This window comes from Saimiri boliviensis, chromosome 19 (assembly GCF_048565385.1).
Source record: "Saimiri boliviensis isolate mSaiBol1 chromosome 19, mSaiBol1.pri, whole genome shotgun sequence".
NCBI classification, from domain to species: Eukaryota; Metazoa; Chordata; class Mammalia; order Primates; family Cebidae; genus Saimiri; species Saimiri boliviensis.
Genome location: NC_133467.1, coordinates 13,777,250 through 13,795,318, shown reverse-complemented (window position 1 = coordinate 13,795,318; position 18,069 = coordinate 13,777,250). Strand labels below are relative to the sequence as shown.

At 36.0% G+C, this 18,069-nt stretch overlaps 1 protein-coding gene across 2 annotated transcripts in view; it reads left to right on the top strand.

The window, feature by feature from the left end:
• The window catches only part of XPR1 (xenotropic and polytropic retrovirus receptor 1), a 229,403-nt gene that overhangs the window by 139,421 nt on the left and 71,913 nt on the right, over positions 1-18,069 (top strand). For both annotated transcript variants that reach the window (XM_074389577.1, XM_039460260.2), the window contains 4 exons: positions 9,319-9,542; positions 12,600-12,749; positions 13,010-13,093; positions 17,872-17,953. In XM_074389577.1, the coding sequence (XP_074245678.1) occupies positions 9,319-9,542; positions 12,600-12,749; positions 13,010-13,093; positions 17,872-17,953 (540 nt within the window). The remainder of the gene's footprint in view (positions 1-9,318; positions 9,543-12,599; positions 12,750-13,009; positions 13,094-17,871; positions 17,954-18,069) is intronic.

The following is an 18,069-nucleotide window of genomic DNA, read 5'->3' as shown; positions in this document are numbered from 1 at the left end:
GGGGTCCTTCATGGTAAAAACATTGCTAATTCCTAATGTAGAGTTTCTTGGGTCTCTTCTGTCACTGAAAATAGTATCAATCCTGAAGGCTATATAATTGGAAACCCTTTGGTGGTGACCAGTAATGTCTTTTTTTCAGTGGACAGCTGATCCAACTGATCACTTCACTTTTTCCAAACCAGTTTGCCTTTTCTCTTCATTCAAAATACTTAGCTTCCAAACAGTGTTTATGTGCCTAATGTTAAAAAAAAAAAAAGAATATATGTGTTGCTTCTGATATTTCACAGAACAGTCAAGCCCCTTTTATTGGCTGGAATTTTGAAATAGCTAAATGCTTTTTCTTTATTTTTAAATAATTTCTTTTTTTCCTGGCTGAATTTTTTTGGCTTCAGTTTCATTGGGAACTCACAGCAGTGTTACATGCTTTCTCTTTACTAAAAAAGAAGGAAAGGAGGGTGAGAGGGAAGAAGGAAGGTAATTGAACTGATGTTTTATTAGTAGGAAAATTATAATAGAAACAGACTTATTTCTTGGTTGTAAAATATTTTCTGGCTTCATATAAATGCAAGGCCAATTGGATAATAGTTACTAAGAGCTATTCTTATTATACAGTTATTCTTATAATCCTGTTTTACAGTGTCTTGCTGTATGTTTATTTTTCTTCATTATTAATTTATACTGTTTTTATACAAAAAGAATTTTTGGCACTGTATATTATTATACCATCAAATATGTGCAATGAAACATAAGAATCGTTTATACTGAAATAGTAAATTTTCATTTCAGAAGTGATACATGTGTCTAGTATGCATGTATCTAAACTATGACTTAATGGCTCATTTTGTTCTTTGCTCATGTATGTGTTAAAATATGGATCAAATATATATTTTTAATGAAAGTTGGCATAGGTTAGTATATTGTTTAAAATTCCTGTGTTTTAACTTATCTTCCTGCATCATGATTTTCTTGAGTTTATTACAGTAGAATCAGTTACTTAAGAACTGTTTAAAGAAGTAGGAAGGGTAGTAGGGGAAATGAAATTAAAGGAGCCACTTGGCCAGGTGTGGTAGCTCACACCTGTAATCCCAGCACTTTGGGAGGCTGAGGTAGGTGGATCACCTGAGGTCAGGAGTTTGAGACCAGCCTGGCCAACATGGCGAAAACCCATCTCTAGACATACTGTGTGTAATATTTTTTCAGATAGCTTCTAACTTGTTAGGACATAAATACTTAAGTTGTTTGAACACGACTACTTAATAAATAGAAGCATTAGGTATTTCTTTTGGCCTAGAAGCATCATGAAACTATTACTGTGATACAAAGTGCACCCTGAACCAACCAAGAAGGAGCCAAGAAGTTCTACACCAAGAACCAAGAAGTTCTGTTTTTGATCTTGAGGATAAGACAGACACGTTTGCTGTAGAAATGCTTAACATGTCAAAAGGGCCCGAGATTCATTTTTATTTTTATAAGTGTATTTGTAGATTTTCATTCATAGATCAAAGTATACATTTTTACACACACACACACACACACACACACACACACACACACATATACACACACCCTTTTCCAGGTTTTGTGCATTCCCATGTGTTTGAGCTTTCTGGTATTCTGGCTCTAGAAAACTGAAGTGTCATTGCAAAATAGATAGGGATACTTGATGTTGGAAAGCAGTATTTCTTGTGCTTTTTAAATTTATACCTATCTGATATGAAAATCTCATACCATAGTTGTGGTAATATTGAATGTGATTTTTTCAAGCTGTATATGCTTTATATTCCCCTACCCTTACCCAGGGATTCTCATAGGCTCTTCTACATAGTTATGCCACTAAGGAAGAGAATCATTACTTTAAAGAAAGTAGCAAATTTACTTGAAGTGTTGATATCTTCTCCATTTCCATATGGGAATGTAGATTACTAGAGAGAACTTTTACGCATTTATTCAAGAAACATGGATTGAGCGTACTATATGCAAGCTTTTTATGGTACGAAGATAATGATGATAGTCCATGTAAAAACTTGTATGAGAATGTTAATAGCATTATTTATATCATTTAAAAAACTAGAAACAATTCAAATGTCTGCAAACTAAAGAATATTTAAACAAAATATATATTCACACAATGAAATACTATTTGGCAATAAAAGGAACTAAGTATAACAGACTTATGATACAAAATGGATTAACCTCAAAATCATCAAGCCAAATTATAGAACCCAGACAGACATGAAAGGTTACATATTTTATGATTCCTTTACATACAATGTCCAGAAAAGGCAAATCAACAGAGACAGAATACAGATCATTGGTTGCCTGGAGTAGGGGGTGGAAGTGGGGATTGACAGCTAATGGCTGTGATGGCAGTACATGAGGTGAACAGAAATGTTGTTCTAAAATTGGATTCTGATGATGATTGCACAACTCTACAAATTTACTGAAAATCAATGAATCGTATGTTCATAATAGATGAATCCTGTGGTAGGTAAGTTATACCTCAAATGGATAAATTTTTATTATGAAAAAAGATGAAGATTTTAGAACTGTCACCATTAGAGTTTAGTCAGTCATTGAAGCAAACATAAATGAAGAATTACATGCAGTGTGATTTGACTGTATGTATGTGGTCCCATAAGAGCCCTAAGGTGGGAGTTTCATTTGTGACTGAGAGAGCTGTTAAACATGAAAAACTTGGCCAGGCGTGGTGGCTCACGCCTGTAATCCCTGCACTTTGAGAGGCCAAGGCGGACGGATCACGAGGTCAAGAGATCGAGACCATCCTGGCCAACATGGTGAAACCCCATCTGTACTAAAAATTAAAAAAAAAAAAAAAATGCTGGGCGCGGTGACTCACACCTGTAATCCCAGCACTTTGGGAGGCCGAGGCGGGTGGATCACAAGGTCAAGAGATCGAGACCATCCTGGTCAACATGGTGAAACCCCGTCTCTACTAAAAATACAAAAAATTAGCTGGGCATGGTGGCGCATGCCTGTAATCCCAGCTACTCAGGAGGCTGAGGCAGGAGAATTGCCTGAACCCAAGAAGTGGAGGTTGCAGTGAGCCGAGGTCGCACCATTGCACTCCAGCCTGGGTAACAAGAGCAAAAGTCTGTCTCAAATAAATAAATAAACAAACAAACAAACAAATAAATAAATAAAAATAAATTAGCTGGGCATGGTGGTGCGCGCATGTGGTCCCAGCTACTAGGGAGGCTGAGGCAGGAGAATTGCTGGAACCTGGGAGGCAGAGGTTGCGGTGAGCCGAGGTCGCGCCACTGCACTCCAGCCTGGTGCCTGGTGACGGAGTGAGACTCTGTCTCAAAAAGAAAAATGAAAAACTTTATATAGAAAGCAGGGTTTGAGATTAGCCTTGCAAAATGAGTATGGAGTTTTCCAGATGGAGAGGCATTTGTGTCTTGACTTATTGTTGGCACACAGGAAGTAACAGGTCCTCTATATTTTCATTTTTGGGCTTCTTACATTTTTAATATGTATGTAACGAGAAGTGTAAATGTATTGACAGTTCTGACTAAGGACACTAAACAGTTAGCAAATTCATATACTAATCTTTTAACAATAAAGGTTAAGCATTTTTATTACATGTGATATTCTGTCTTCTGGCTAATTTATATGAGGATTTTAGTTAGCAGAGTAATTTATAGTTACCCTTAGATAAATCCTTGTGTTATTTCCTTATATGTTTGTGTGCATATTGTGTGTAATATTTTTTCAGATAGCTTCTAAGTTGTTACGACATAAATACTTAAGTTGTTTGAATCTGACTATTTAATAAATAGAAGCATTAATTATTTCTTTTGGCCTAGAAGCATCATGAAAATATTACTGGAACACTAAGGGCATCATGAATCGAGAAAGAACTGGGAAGATCTATACTATTTTTGATCTTGAGAATGATAAGAAAAACACATTTGCAATAGAAATGCTTAACATGTATAAAAGGAGCCCTGATATTCTTTTTACCTTCACTTCAGTAAGAGATTTTAAAATCTGTGAATTGTTCTGTTTTTTACAATATGGAAGACTAGAAAGAAATCCTAATAATCTCTTACTTCGAAACAACAAAGTGACACATAAAATATACAAAATTATCAGGAAAACAATAAAAAATATATATCTAATATGATTAAAAACATAAAGGGGAGCACCAAAACCATAAACAAAGAAGAAGAAATCATTAAAATTGAGTAGGCATATTTTTTAAAGAACCAATTAGATCTTTTGAACATGAAAATATAATTACAGCAATTAGTATCTTAATAGGTGAGTTAAATTGTAGATTAGGTAGAGTTTAAGGGACAATTTATAAACTAGAAGATAGAGCTGAAAATTTACTCAGAATGCAACACAAATCGATAAAGAAAATTTGAGAGGTGTAAGAGACAAAATAAAAAGGCCAAGGGGTTATAATTGATATCTATTGCTTCCTTTTCCTATGAGCCATTCCGTCTTTCCTTTGCCTTCAGCCAGAACCCCAGCTGGTTATTAAGTGAGATGACCTCACTTTAATTCCCAAAGGATCTGAATCCTTAATAGTTCTTTTATTAATTGCTCTAGTTTTGTTGTTGTTGTTGTTGTTGTTTATTTTTTGTTTTTGTTTTTGAGATACAATCTCACTCTGTCAACCAGGCTGGAGTGTGGTGGTGGCACAATCTCTGCTCACTGCAACCTCCACCTTCTGGGTTCAAGAGATTATTGTGCCTCAGCCTTCTGAGCAGCTGGGATTACAGGTATGCGCCACTACGTCTAGCTAATTTTTGTAATCTTAGTAGTGACAGGGTTTTACCCTTTTGATCAGGCTGATCTTGGGCTCCTGGCCTCAAATGATCTGCCTGCCTCGGCCTCCTAGAGTGCTGGGATTACAGGTGTGAGCCAGTGTGCCTGGCCTATTGTAGTTTTTTATTAACAAATATTATTGGTCATGGAAATAGTAAGAGGTGTTCCAGAGAGTCTCTTCGGTTCCAGGCCTTGTTGCTCCTATTACGTTTCAGCAACTCACTTTTCCCTTGGTAATCAGGATCGGTCACTTTTAGCCAGTAAACCCCTTCTTTGCCTATTGTTTCATTGATAGGAAGAACACAAAATGGCCAGGTGGCAGTTTCATCTTCCAATTCAATGGAACCATTGTTGTTTTCCTCTGATGGATGCATTTCGCCCTTGAGAACTAACCAGCAGCCAGAGTTTAAGTCGTAGATTGGGAATCAAAAATTATGTGACTGGATTATTACTTAAAGTATTGAGAGGAGCCACTCCTACTTCTACCCCTTGATTCCTAGACTGGATATTTTGGTTATGGTGGAGACATATGGTCTCATTATTGTATCCTGTAAGGCAGAACCCCATCCTTTCAGAGTCTTGTCTCCCAACTTTTCTGTTAGACCATTTATTAGGTTTCCTATTAGGCCATCTATTTCTGGGTGTATACTGAAAGACCATTTGAGCCCATTGCTTTTACTGCGTTTGCTGTGAAATGAGCTCCTTGATCAGAAGCAAGCTTGTATAGAATACCATGATAGTGGATAAGGCATTTCAGGTGATGGTGGTGCTAGAGAAGCATTGTGGGTAGTAGAGGTACATCCGTATCAAGAATGCTTTTATTCCAGGGAGGACAAATTGCTGCCCCCTGCCTAATAGAAGGCGTCTAACACAATCTGCCAGTAGGTAGCTGGCCAGTCCCAAGGGATAATGGTACCTTATCTGGGATTCAGTGCTAGTCTCGCTGCCTGGTGAGTAGCTGCATTATCAGATGTGTAGCTGCATGCCAGGTGCTAGAGGCTATATTGGTTTTCCTCATTGAAAATGCTGTATCCAGAATAGCAGCTGCCATCATGGAGACCACCTAGTTTATACCAATTCTGTTATTTGCCAAGATTCATCCAACTTCTGCATAAACAAATGAGTTAAGAGAAGGTGTGGTAGATATCCTATCCCTTTGTCTTTAAAGTCTATGATTGTTGTACTAATTTCTGCAATTCTATCTTGATAAAGAAAAGTTCCAGGAACTTCTTCCTATCATCATGTTTCTTACCTATGGGTCAGAATCACTGGAATCTACCAGTGGCCTAGTAGGTCTATTCCAGTCATACATCTTGGAACTGAGAAAGGAATCATAGGATTAATTTGTGGACCAACTGGGTCTTCTGTGGGTCTAATCTGGGCTGATACTTCATCTATCACATGAATATAATAAATCTGTAGTTGGACTGCTGAACCACAACGGTGCCTGGAGTTTCCAGAAGTTTGCCACTCCTAGGGAAGAAGATTAAAAGCATGAGAGGGACTAGGAATGAGCAAGTTTCTCCATTGCTGACTTTGAAGATAGGGAGAAGAGTAGTCTCAAGGAGCTAAAAGCAGACCACAGATGACAGCCAGCAAGGAAATGGGAACCTCAGTCTTAAAACGACAAAGAACTGAATGCTGCTCCAACCAAGGGAGCTTGAACGTGAGCTTGAGAAAACAGCCTTGCTGACACCTTGCATTTAGCCTTAGGAGAGCCTGACAGAGAACCTATACACATCATGCTTGGACTTCTAACCTACAAAACTGTGAGCTAATAAATGGGGTTTCTTTAAGACACTATGTGTCTGGTAATTTCTTATACAATAATACAAATCTAATATACAAAAGCCAGTGTCTAGTAACCTTTGCAAAGTCTGAATATTTCCTTTTCCCCATTGCACACTCACTCTAGTAAATAAACATCAGGCCCTTTGAGGAAGCATTAGAGGAGTATCTACAGTATATACTTGTGGCAGTGCTGCAGGAACCATCCAAAAGCGAGCCCAGCTTCCACTTCAGTCAGGGGTCTCTGGGTATTTGAAATAGCCTAGGTATGGAAACTGGTGAGGGGTTGTGACTCTGTTGTAGTGACTAATATCAAATGTTTGGCTACCAGACCTGGAGTTTTTTTCTGTTCCATCAATCAAGCAATATTTTTTTTAGGTTGTCCATTTCTGTCTTTCCTAGGGATAACCATGATCAATTAACCACAGCCAAAATCTCTGTGGGCAAAAACATCTTCCCTATTGCCTTTTATGGTAAATGTACCCACCTTGTTTTGATGGTTAAGTGCTGCCATCTGGCCCTTCTGTTCCAAGGATCATTGAATATGCATTGCAATCAGTGAACCCATCTCAATGGCTACATCTCTCATGGCCATTCCTGGCCTTCATTGGAGAATAAACATAGAGTTTTTTAAGGATGTAGGTGCTCTCCTCACTAACTTAATTCTGGATGCCTTAATGAAGGGAGTATTTTCTAGGCCCCCTCAGGGGGATATAATCGGTGTTGGAGAGGCATAAGAGTGGTCCCTAGGCACTAAAAGTAGGTCCCAGATGGGTTGACCCACATGGATAGATGAAATTTATTTGGAAAGAGGAATAGAAATACGATTTTAGTTTCGAATGCAATCTTAGGTCATAGAAAATACAAGATATAAATAGATTATAAAAGTTAAGAAAGTGAAGGTTGTGTAAAGGATTAGGGATAGAGATGAATCTTGGAAACATCCTATAGAAGGAAATTCTCTAGGAGAAACAGAGAGTGAATCATGAAGCAGTGCCAGACAGGACACAAATACTAAAGGTTAGGTGAAGACAACAGCAAGACAGTATAGCAGTAGATAAAGCAAGGAGTGGGAGAACTATGAGAAAGAATACGTTGCTAATAATTCTTTGTTATTAAATAATTTTTATCATCACTTTATTGAATGCTGTGTCTCTTGGCATTTCCATGTTTCATTTAATCTTTACAACCACTTTATGAGGGAGTTGGTATTTCCATTTCATCTGTGAAAGGTGTAGAAGAGTTAAAAAAAAAAAAAAAGGAAAGGAAAAACACTTGACTAAAATCATACAGCTAGTTAATGGGGAAAGGATTTGAACCCAAATCTGGCTGGTTCCAATGAACTAAGTTGTGACCTTAGAAGAAAAATTACAGAGTAGTATTTTAAAATGTATGTGTGACACAACCACATATATCTAGATATACCTAGTATTTTTAACAACATAATTTGCAAGTCTTAATCTCTTCTTGTAATACCTTTCTTGGAAAAGTAATGAAGTGTAGTGGGAAATTCTAATCCTGTTTCTGACCTAACTGTATAACCAGAAACATTTCTTAATAGCTTTTTAAAATTGAGATATTTATATGCCATAAAATTTATCTCTTTAAAGTGTGTAATTCCATGTTTTTAGTTTATTCACAAGGTTTGTACAACCATCATGACCAATTCTGGAACAATTTTATCATCCTGGAGATATATCTCATACCCATTAGCAATCACTCTCCATCGCCTTCTGCTCAGCCCATGGCAAGCATTAATCTACTTTCTATCTGTGTGGATTTCCTGATTCTGGACATTTCATATAAATGGAATCATACACTGTTGGGTATTTTGTGTCTGGTTTCTTTCACATAATGTCTTCAGAGTTCACCCATGTCATAGCATGAATTAGTACTTCAGTTTCTTTATGGCTGATTCTATTGTGTATTTATATACACACACATGCATGTACACCACAGTTTATCTGTTCTTCGATGGACATTTGGATTGCTTTCGCTTTCTGGCTATTATAAATGCAAGTTAGTTTGTGTATACAAGTTTTTGTGTGAACATATGTTTTCAGCTCTTAGGTATGTGCCTATGAATGGAACTGCTGAATCATATGTTTAATCTTTTGAGAACTGCCAGCTATTTTCCAAATACCAGAAAGTCTATACCATTTCATATTTTCACTCTTAGTGGCTCTTTACATTTTATTTATTCATTTATAAAAAGAAAGGGTATGGCCAGGCGCGGTGGCTCAAGCCTGTAATCCCAGCACTTCGGGAGGCCGAGGCGGGTGGATCATGAGGTCAAGAGATCGAGACCATCCTGGTCAACATGGTGAAACCCCGTCTCTACTAAAAATACAAAAAATTAGCTGGGCATGGTGGCGCGTGCCTGTAATCCCAGCTACTCGGGAGGTTGAGGCGGGAGAATTGCCTGAACCCAGGAGGCCGAGGTTGCGGTGAGCCGAGATCGCGCCATTGCACTCCAGCCTGGGTAACAAGAGCGAAACTCCGTCTCCAAAAAAAAAAAAAAAGGGTACGTGAGGTTTTGTGGGGGGTAGAATGAAAGGAGTATGTTACACAAAAGTATCTTTTCCTATCAAGTTCTAAGTATTACATATAACAGGTTTTTTTTTTTTTTTTTTCCTAGAAATTCTAGGGGAGCAAATGGGAATAATTATTAAAAATTCACAAGTCAAAACTTTTTTATCTTACTGATTGACAGTTCTGTTTTACTTCTTATAGAGAAGCTCGCGGAGGCTCAGCGCAGGTTTGCTACACTTCAAAATGAGCTTCAGTCATCGCTGGATGCACAGAAAGAAAGCACTGGTGTTACCACGCTGCGACAACGCAGAAAGCCAGTCTTCCACTTGTCCCATGAGGAACGTGTCCAACATAGGAATATTAAAGATCTTAAACTGGCCTTCAGCGAGTTCTACCTCAGTCTAATCCTGCTGCAGAACTATCAGGTACTTAGATTCTTACTGTAGAAAATGACACCTTTAAGTAAATGAGAAGCTTCAACAAATGGAAATACCTTAATGTATACCAGTAGGTCAATTCCAAACAGAAAAATTCTTAACATGTTGTTATTCTTGGGGTTCTTATTGGCTAAAAACCATGCATCAGAGGCAGTAAAACTGTGTTAATAAGACTTCTATTTTTGAAGATTCATATTCTAAAAACTTTTGTATAATATTTAGGATTTAGGAGTAGCCCACAACTCAAGGACTAACAGTTTGCTTCCTGCTTTTAGACGCAGCTCTGATAGTCATGAATAGAAATAATATGTCTCTCCAACCACTGTTGGCTATGTAAGGGCTTTTTTTTTTTTTTTTTCCTTTTTTGAAATAGCGTCTCACTGTGTTGCCCAGGCTGGCCTGCAATGGCACAATCTTGGCTCACTGCAACCTCTGTCTCCTGGGTTCAAGCAGTTCTCCTGCCTCAGCCTCTTGGGTAGCTGAGACTACAGGCACATGCCACCATGCCCAGCTAATTTTTTTGTTTTTAGTAGAGATGGGGTTTCATCATGTTGGCCAGGCTGTTTCTGAACTCCTGATCTAAAGTGATCTGCCTGCATTGGCCTCCCAAGTGCTGGAATTATAGGCCTGAGCCAATGCTCCCAGCCAGTAAGAACTTTTATATTCTTCCTAACCAATAGCAAAATTTCTACAAAAGCTATCAGACAGATAATTTATGCAGCTGACACTAATAAAACAAAGACCCTGACTTTTCAACTTGCAACTGAAAGAATCCTTCCAATTTTTTTGTCCATGGGCTGCAATAAAATTGCATTTTAAAAACGTTATTGAGAAAAGCATCACCCTGATCTTTAGAGTGACCTTATGCACTGTTTTTTCATTTTATTTTTTAAATTAATTATTAATTTTAATTTTTTTTTTTTGAGGCGGAGTTTCGCTCTCGTTACCCAGGCTGGAGTGCAATGGCGTGATCTCGGCTCACCGCAACCTCCGCCTCCTGGGTTCAGGCAATTCTCCTGCCTCAGCCTCCTGAGTAGCTGGGATTACAGGCATGCGCCACCATGCCCAGCTAATTTTTTTTTTTGTATATTTAGTAGAGACGGGGTTTCACCACGTTGACCAGGATGGTCTTGATTTCGACCTTGTGATCCACTTGCCTCGGCCTCCCAAAGTGCTGGGATTACAGGCTTGAGCCACCGCGCCCGGCCTTAATTTTTTTTTTTTTTTTTTTGAGATGGAGTCTCACTCTGTCGCCTAGACTGGAGTACAATGGTGTGCTCTTGGCTCACTGCAACCTCTGCCTCCTGCGTTCAAGTAATTCTCCTGCCTCAGCCTCCCAAGTTGGTGGGATTACAGTTGTGCACCACCATGCCTGGCTAATTTTTGTATTTTTAAGTAGAGACCAGGTTTCACCATGTTGGTCAGACTGGTCTCAAACCCCTGGCCTCGTGGTCCGCCTGCCTCAGCCTCCCAAAGTGTTGTAATTACAGGCATGAGCCACCATGCCCGGCTCATTTTATTCTTGTGATTATTACTTATAATGAGTGGTTAGGATCAGCATAGGATGATATACTATATTAAAACTAAAAGTTGTGCAACAAAAGTATTACCTTGAGTATTTGAATTTTAAAATAAAAAGTAATTAAAGTCCCATATCTTCGGTAATCTTAAATTGTTAATGCATATGCTTATTTTTATCTTTTTTTTCTATAATTCCACTTTGTTCTTTAGTGATTTAGTATTTTATCATTTGAAGACAAATCTAGTAAGAAAACAATTTAATAGAAAAATAATTGCATATATTTATATAGTCATAAATACCTTTGCTTTAAGATTTGTTCATTGCTGTATAATTTAAAAAACAAAAACAAAATGTATTTTCTCTTTCCTTTAATGGTATAACAACATTAACATCTCATAGTTCATAAACTATGTTTGTGTGTTACATGGAAAAATGTTTGTTAAATTTTATTGTGTTAACAACTTTTGTTCAGGTCATTATAAAATGCTCCTTGGGAAAACAAAAACAATTATAAAAGTTCTGCTTTATCTTGTATTCTTTGTGGGTCATCTCTTCTGCAAGAATACATTTATTTTGAGAATGAAGGAGAAAGGAAGATGGGTTAAAAGCTATTTCTAAGTCATGATGCATATATGCACCCCACAGAGACTTTAAGATCATACATTAAAGCATGAGAGGAAAATAGGTAAATAAATAAGTAAGGAAAGCCTATTTTGGAGTGAATGCACAATTTTTTACTGTTAGGGATATGTAATCAGCAAATTTGGGAGACCTCTGTTTAAACATCTAACCTTGCAAATTGAGTTTTCTGCTTTCTTGCATGCTGGGCAAAAAACCAGAATTTGAGATGCTGAAAAGTATAGTATTTTGTTATTGTAGAAATTAAGGAAAGGCTTCTACCCGTTATAAAGTGAACCCTGTTAAGTATGATCACGTCTTCCTTTCTACTTGCTCTTCTTTGTACTCCCATACCGAAACCGAGAGTCAGTGGAAGGAAAATGAAAATTAAGAGCACTAGATGATCTTCCATTTTCATTACTGGAACATGCATGGTTGTATGCAGGGGGAGATATGTACTTCTATACCAGTCCTTCAAAAGGCAAAGAACTAAATAAATGTGTTCAGTACGTGGCAAATGCAATACATTTTCTGAAAATAATTCTTTTGACAAAAGCAGCACAATAATAGAAATTAGCTGTTTTGAAAATAATTATACATACAAAACTGGAAACAAAAACATCTTGAGCTTAGGGCTTTCATTAATTTACTTGGAAGAGAAATAATAGAGTTCATAGTTCAGGATTTCTTTGTGTTACTAATAGCATACTATCTTAAAATGAATAAAAGAAATACAAAAGAAGAGTTTCATCCTTTTCGTAGTAGACGCTTTTATGAAAGCATTGCCATTTTCTTGAGTACTCAGTGTTTGTCCATCCAGCTCTGTCAGTGCTTAGTGCTTATTCTTTTTCATCTTTTTTGATGGTAGTGAAAATTATAGTTGTGTTTCTCGTTTCTTTTTGTAGAATCTGAATTTTACAGGGTTTCGAAAAATCCTTAAAAAGCATGACAAGATCCTGGAAACATCTCGTGGAGCAGATTGGCGAGTGGCTCACGTAGAAGTGGCTCCATTTTATACATGCAAGAAAATCAACCAGCTTATCTCTGAAACTGAGGTACGGTGATCTCATGTATTTACCACATATTTTCAGTTACATGTTTTGTTTTTAGGAAAGCAATTCCTTATTTCTGTTATTTTGTAACTTGTTGGTAGCTTTTAATATATGTGCCCTGCTTGTGATTTTGTTTTCCTTTTCTTTATCAGTATACATTTACCAAAAAGTTATCAGAATGTGTCATATATACATGGTACAGAATTATTTGTGCATCACTCAAGTTAAATATAACCTAACCAAAATTTAATTTGTCTTTCTAGGCTGTAGTGACCAATGAACTTGAAGATGGTGACAGACAAAAGGCTATGAAGCGTTTACGTGTCCCCCCTTTGGGAGCTGCTCAGGTTAGTATTTGCTTTCAGTACTTTGTTTGATTTCACCTATTTAATAATCAACACAATATTTAGCTGGTTTCATTGCCTTAAAAAATTTTCAGATAGTTTATAAGTAGTTGCTACTTATTTTATTAAATATTATATGCTATATTTTACTTCATTGGTAAATTGTGAATTATTGGTCTTTCACCTTTCTCTATTCTTATACTGTATTTTCTCTCTTGTTTATTCTTATTGACCTGCTAACTTCTTGGTGTCATCAAATGATTTAAGATGTGATTTTAAAAAAATTATATGGTGGCTTCAGATATGCTGGATTGCTATATAGCTTCATTCTAAATGCGTCAGTTATACCAAAAAAGCATTTATTAAATGATATCTACACAGTAGTTATAGAAAAGAAAGCATTTATTAAGTGATATCTTCTGTGTCATAAAACAGTTCTCAGTAAATACAGAAGGAACTAAGCCATATAAAGTATGTTTTCAGACAACAGTGAAATAGAAATCAGTAACAGAAATAGCTTCCATAACCTAATGAAAGGCATCTATGAAAAAAAAAAACAAACCAAAAAAAACCCTCTACAGTTACTATCTTTCTCAATGGTAAACACTGAATGCTTTTTTCCGAAGACTTGGGGCAAAAAGGGTATTCACTTTTAACACTTCTGTTCAACATTGTACTAGAGGTTATAGCCCGTGCAGTAAGGGAAGAAAAAAGAAATAAAAGGCATTCAGAGTAGAAAGGAAGAAGTAAAATCAGTAGGGTTTTGCCAGTGACTTGATGATCTATGTAGAAAATCTAGTGAATCTGTAGAATAGCTACTAGAACTAATACATGAGTTTAGCAAGGTCTCCAAATAAAAGACTAATATGTAAAAGTCATTTGTATATCTACATACTTGCAAGAACAATTGGAAATAAAAAAATGTTAAAGCAGTGCTATTTATAATACCATCAAAATATACAATGTTTAGTTATAATTCTGACAAAAGACATGTAAGGCCTTTACATTGAAAACTACAAAACACTGCTGAGCAAAATTAAAGACTTGAATGAAAGAGATGCCGTGTTCATAGGTTCATTGCACAAACCCAGTATTTTGAAGATACATTGTTTCTTGCTGAGGTGATCTGTAGATAAAATACATTCCAGCTCAGAAATCTCAGAAGACTTTTTTGTTTTGTTTTGTAAAATTGGTAAGCAGATTTAAAAATGTATATGCAGCCAGGCACAATGGCTCATGTCTGTAATCCCAGAACTTTGGGAAGCCAGGGCAGGTGGATCACTTGAGGCCAGGGGTTTAAGACCAGCCTAGCCAACATGATGAAACCCCATCTTGACTAAAATACAAAAATTAGCCAGGCTTGATGGCACATGCCTGTAACTCCAGCTACTTGAGAGGATGAGGGACAAGAATCACTTGAACCCAGGAGGTGGAAGTTGCAGTGAGCCGAGATAGAATAGCCAAAGCAGCTTTGGAACAACTAAATTGAGGGATTAACGTTACCTTATGAAAGCTTATTAAAGCCATGGTAAGCAAGAGAGTTTGGTAATAGTGTCATAGTAGGCAAATAGATCAATGGACCAGAATAGAGTATACAAAAATAGACTAACATATTACAACAGATTTTTGATACAGATACAAAGCAGATTAATGGAGAAAGATAGTGTTTTCAACTAATGATGCCAAAACAGTTGAATTACAGATACCAAAAAAAAGAGCTTTCATCCATACGTCACACCATACAGTTCTAAAATGTACCATAGTCCAAAATGAAAACTGAAAACTATAAATTTCTAGAAGAAAATATAGAAGACAGTCCTACTGACTTTGGATTATGCAAAGATTTCTTAGAAATGACACCAAAACTACCTCATCAAAGTTAAAAACTTATACTCTTCAAAAGATACATTGAGAGACTGAAAAGAAAAGCAAGAGACTAGCAGAAAATATTTACAAAACATATCTATTAAAGGACTTATGTTTAGAATATAAAAAGAACTCCAATACTCAATAGAAGGAAAACAAACCAACCAACTTTTATAAATGGGCAAAAGACCTGAACATTTCTTCGCAGAGGTACAGGTGGCAAATTAGCATGTAACAGAATGCTCAATATCATTAGGCATTATGGAAATGCTAATTAAAACCACAGTAAGATAATACATTCTCTGTTAAAAGAGTAATCGTACTAAATGATGGAGGAATAGGAACTCTCTAATACGCTGTGGTGAAATATAAAATGTATAATGAATGAACACATTTGAAAACGGTTTAGCTCTTTCTTAAAAGTGTACACCTACCATATGATCTAGCTATTACACTCCTAGGTGTTTACCCAAGAGAAATGCAAATATATGTTTATATAAAGACTTCTACACAAATGTTCACAGCATCTAAACAACCCAAATATCTGTCAGTAGGTGAATGGATAAACAATTTGTGATATATCCATACAATGAAGAACTATTCAGCAATAAAAATGAATAACTGATTGATAAATCTCAAATTAATTATGTTGAGAGAAAGAAAGCCGAAAAAAAAGAGTACCTACTATATGATATCAGTAACCAAAGACTCCAGAAAAAACGTCAAACAAATAAATAGTGACAGAAAGCAGATCAGTGATTGCTTGTGAATAGAGTGGGGTAGGGTAGGCTGGGAGGAAAGGATTACAAAGGCACATGGGTAATTCTTGGGAGTTGTGGATATGTTCGTTGTCTTGATTATGCTGATGGTTTTGTCGACGTTTATACAGTATCAAAACTCATCAAATTGTACGCTTGGAATATATACAGTTTATTGTATTTAAATTTAGTCAGTAAAGCAGTTTTTAAAAAGCATAAGCATATTATTGTCAGACTCCTTGAATATAACTAGAAAAAATCTTAAAAGCATCCAGAGAGAAAAGACACAAATCCTCTACTTTAAGTATGTGCAATTTATTTATGTCAGTTATTTTTGAATAAACTTTTAAAAATTTATTTCAAAAAATTAAGGTGTGTAGGAATGCCTGTAGAGATGGTAAAGCTAAAGAAGACCTGAAAATGGTTATCTCTGGTGAGGTAGGAAGGTTTTGTGATCAGGGAGGAATAGGGACTTCAAAGTTAATGGAAATGTTCAGGTTCTAAATATGGATAATAGTTATAAGTTCACTGTATTATTCATTCTAACAGTCCAAATAAATTACATACATTCTTTTGTATATATGATAAACAATTTTTAAAACTAAAGATAAGTTTTTCTCTTTGGAAAAGACAAATAACTATCTTTTGGATGCTTTTAGTCAGAAACTAACAATACAGTTAAAATCTGTTACTCTATTAGTAAGTAATTATAATAAGATAGGGAATCTCAACGCTTTGTTTTTGAATGTTTTTAGGAAACAAAATATCTGGGATGTACTATCATCTCTAACAACAAAAATTTTTATAACATTCATAGCAAATATTTAAGTCTATAAGATTATCTGTCTCTGTTCTTCATCACCTTACATTTACAGTCTTAGGTGCTTTCTATTACTCATTTTAGAAAACAGGAATTTCAAAAATTACTTTCTAAATATGAAATTAAATTATAATAATATTTTTTAAATTACATACTCTTTAGATTTTGATATACCAGTCTCTTAAGAACCTCTAGTATATCTTGAAAAATTCAGTTTAAATTACCCCAATATGGGCCGTGCACTGTGGCTTACACCTGTAATCCCAGCACTTTGGGAGGCCAAGGCAGGTGCATTGCTTGAGCCCAGGAGTTTGAGACCAGCCTGGGCAACACAGTGACACCCCATCTCTACAAAAAATATAAAACTTAGCTGGGTGTGGTGGTACGCACGGTAGTCCCAGCTACTCTGGAGGCTGAAGTGGGGAATCGCTTGAGTCTGGGAAGTCGAGGCTTTAGTAAGCTGTGATCGCACCTCTGCACTCCAGCCTAGGTGATACAGCCAGACCATGTCTCAGAAAAAGAAAAAATGACCTCAGTATAATAATGTAAGTAAGTATTATCAGAAAGTAAGCATTCTTGTTTCTAATTATGTAATTAGAGATGATATACCAAATGTGCAAACTCTGAGTAATACTGGCTTTAAAAATTTAGAGATATATACATTATAAAAATGTAATTGCATCTTAACTCTCTCCTATTTACAAAACTTAGCGTGTGTGTGTGTATATATATATAGATAGATAGGAAGAGAGAGAGAGAGAGAGAGAGAGAGAGAATAATTCGTTAGTATCTGTTGGAGATTGGTTCAAGGATCCTGTGGCTATCAAAATCCATGGATACTCAAGTCCTTTATAAAATGGCATAGTATTACATATAATGTGCACATCCTCATATTCTTTAAATGATCTCTGGGTTACTTAGAAAACATAATACAATGTAAATACTGTGTAAATAGTTGTTACACTCATTGTTTTTATTTGTACTGGTGTTTTGTTATTTTTTTTTTTTTTACTGGTTTTTGTTCCTGAGTATTTTAAATCCACAGTTAGTTGATTCCTTGAGTGTAGAATCCACATACTATAATTTAATGCCTCAGATTATAATCTTGCTTATTTCATGACACAGATTTCTGTAAAAGAACTCAATTAACTGGCAACTTGAATTGTATTATAGTATGATGAAGGCTGATTGACTGGCTCAGATTTATAAAAATTTAGAACATAAAGTATTATTTTCATGGTAGAACTTTGAGACTCATTCTACTATTTTATAACAGCATATAATAAATACGATCAGTGTTTTGTCCTATGTTCAAAGTGCTGTTTTTCTATCCACAGCCTGCACCAGCATGGACTACTTTTAGAGTTGGCCTATTTTGTGGAATATTCATTGTACTGAATATTACCCTTGTGCTTGCCGGTAAGTAGTTTAAATTTTGAATTAATTTATTCTTACTAATATACCTGTGTCATATTCTGCCCCTCGGTTAAGGAATTATGTGTATAGCTACCAAAGCTACTGAAAGATAAATCTAT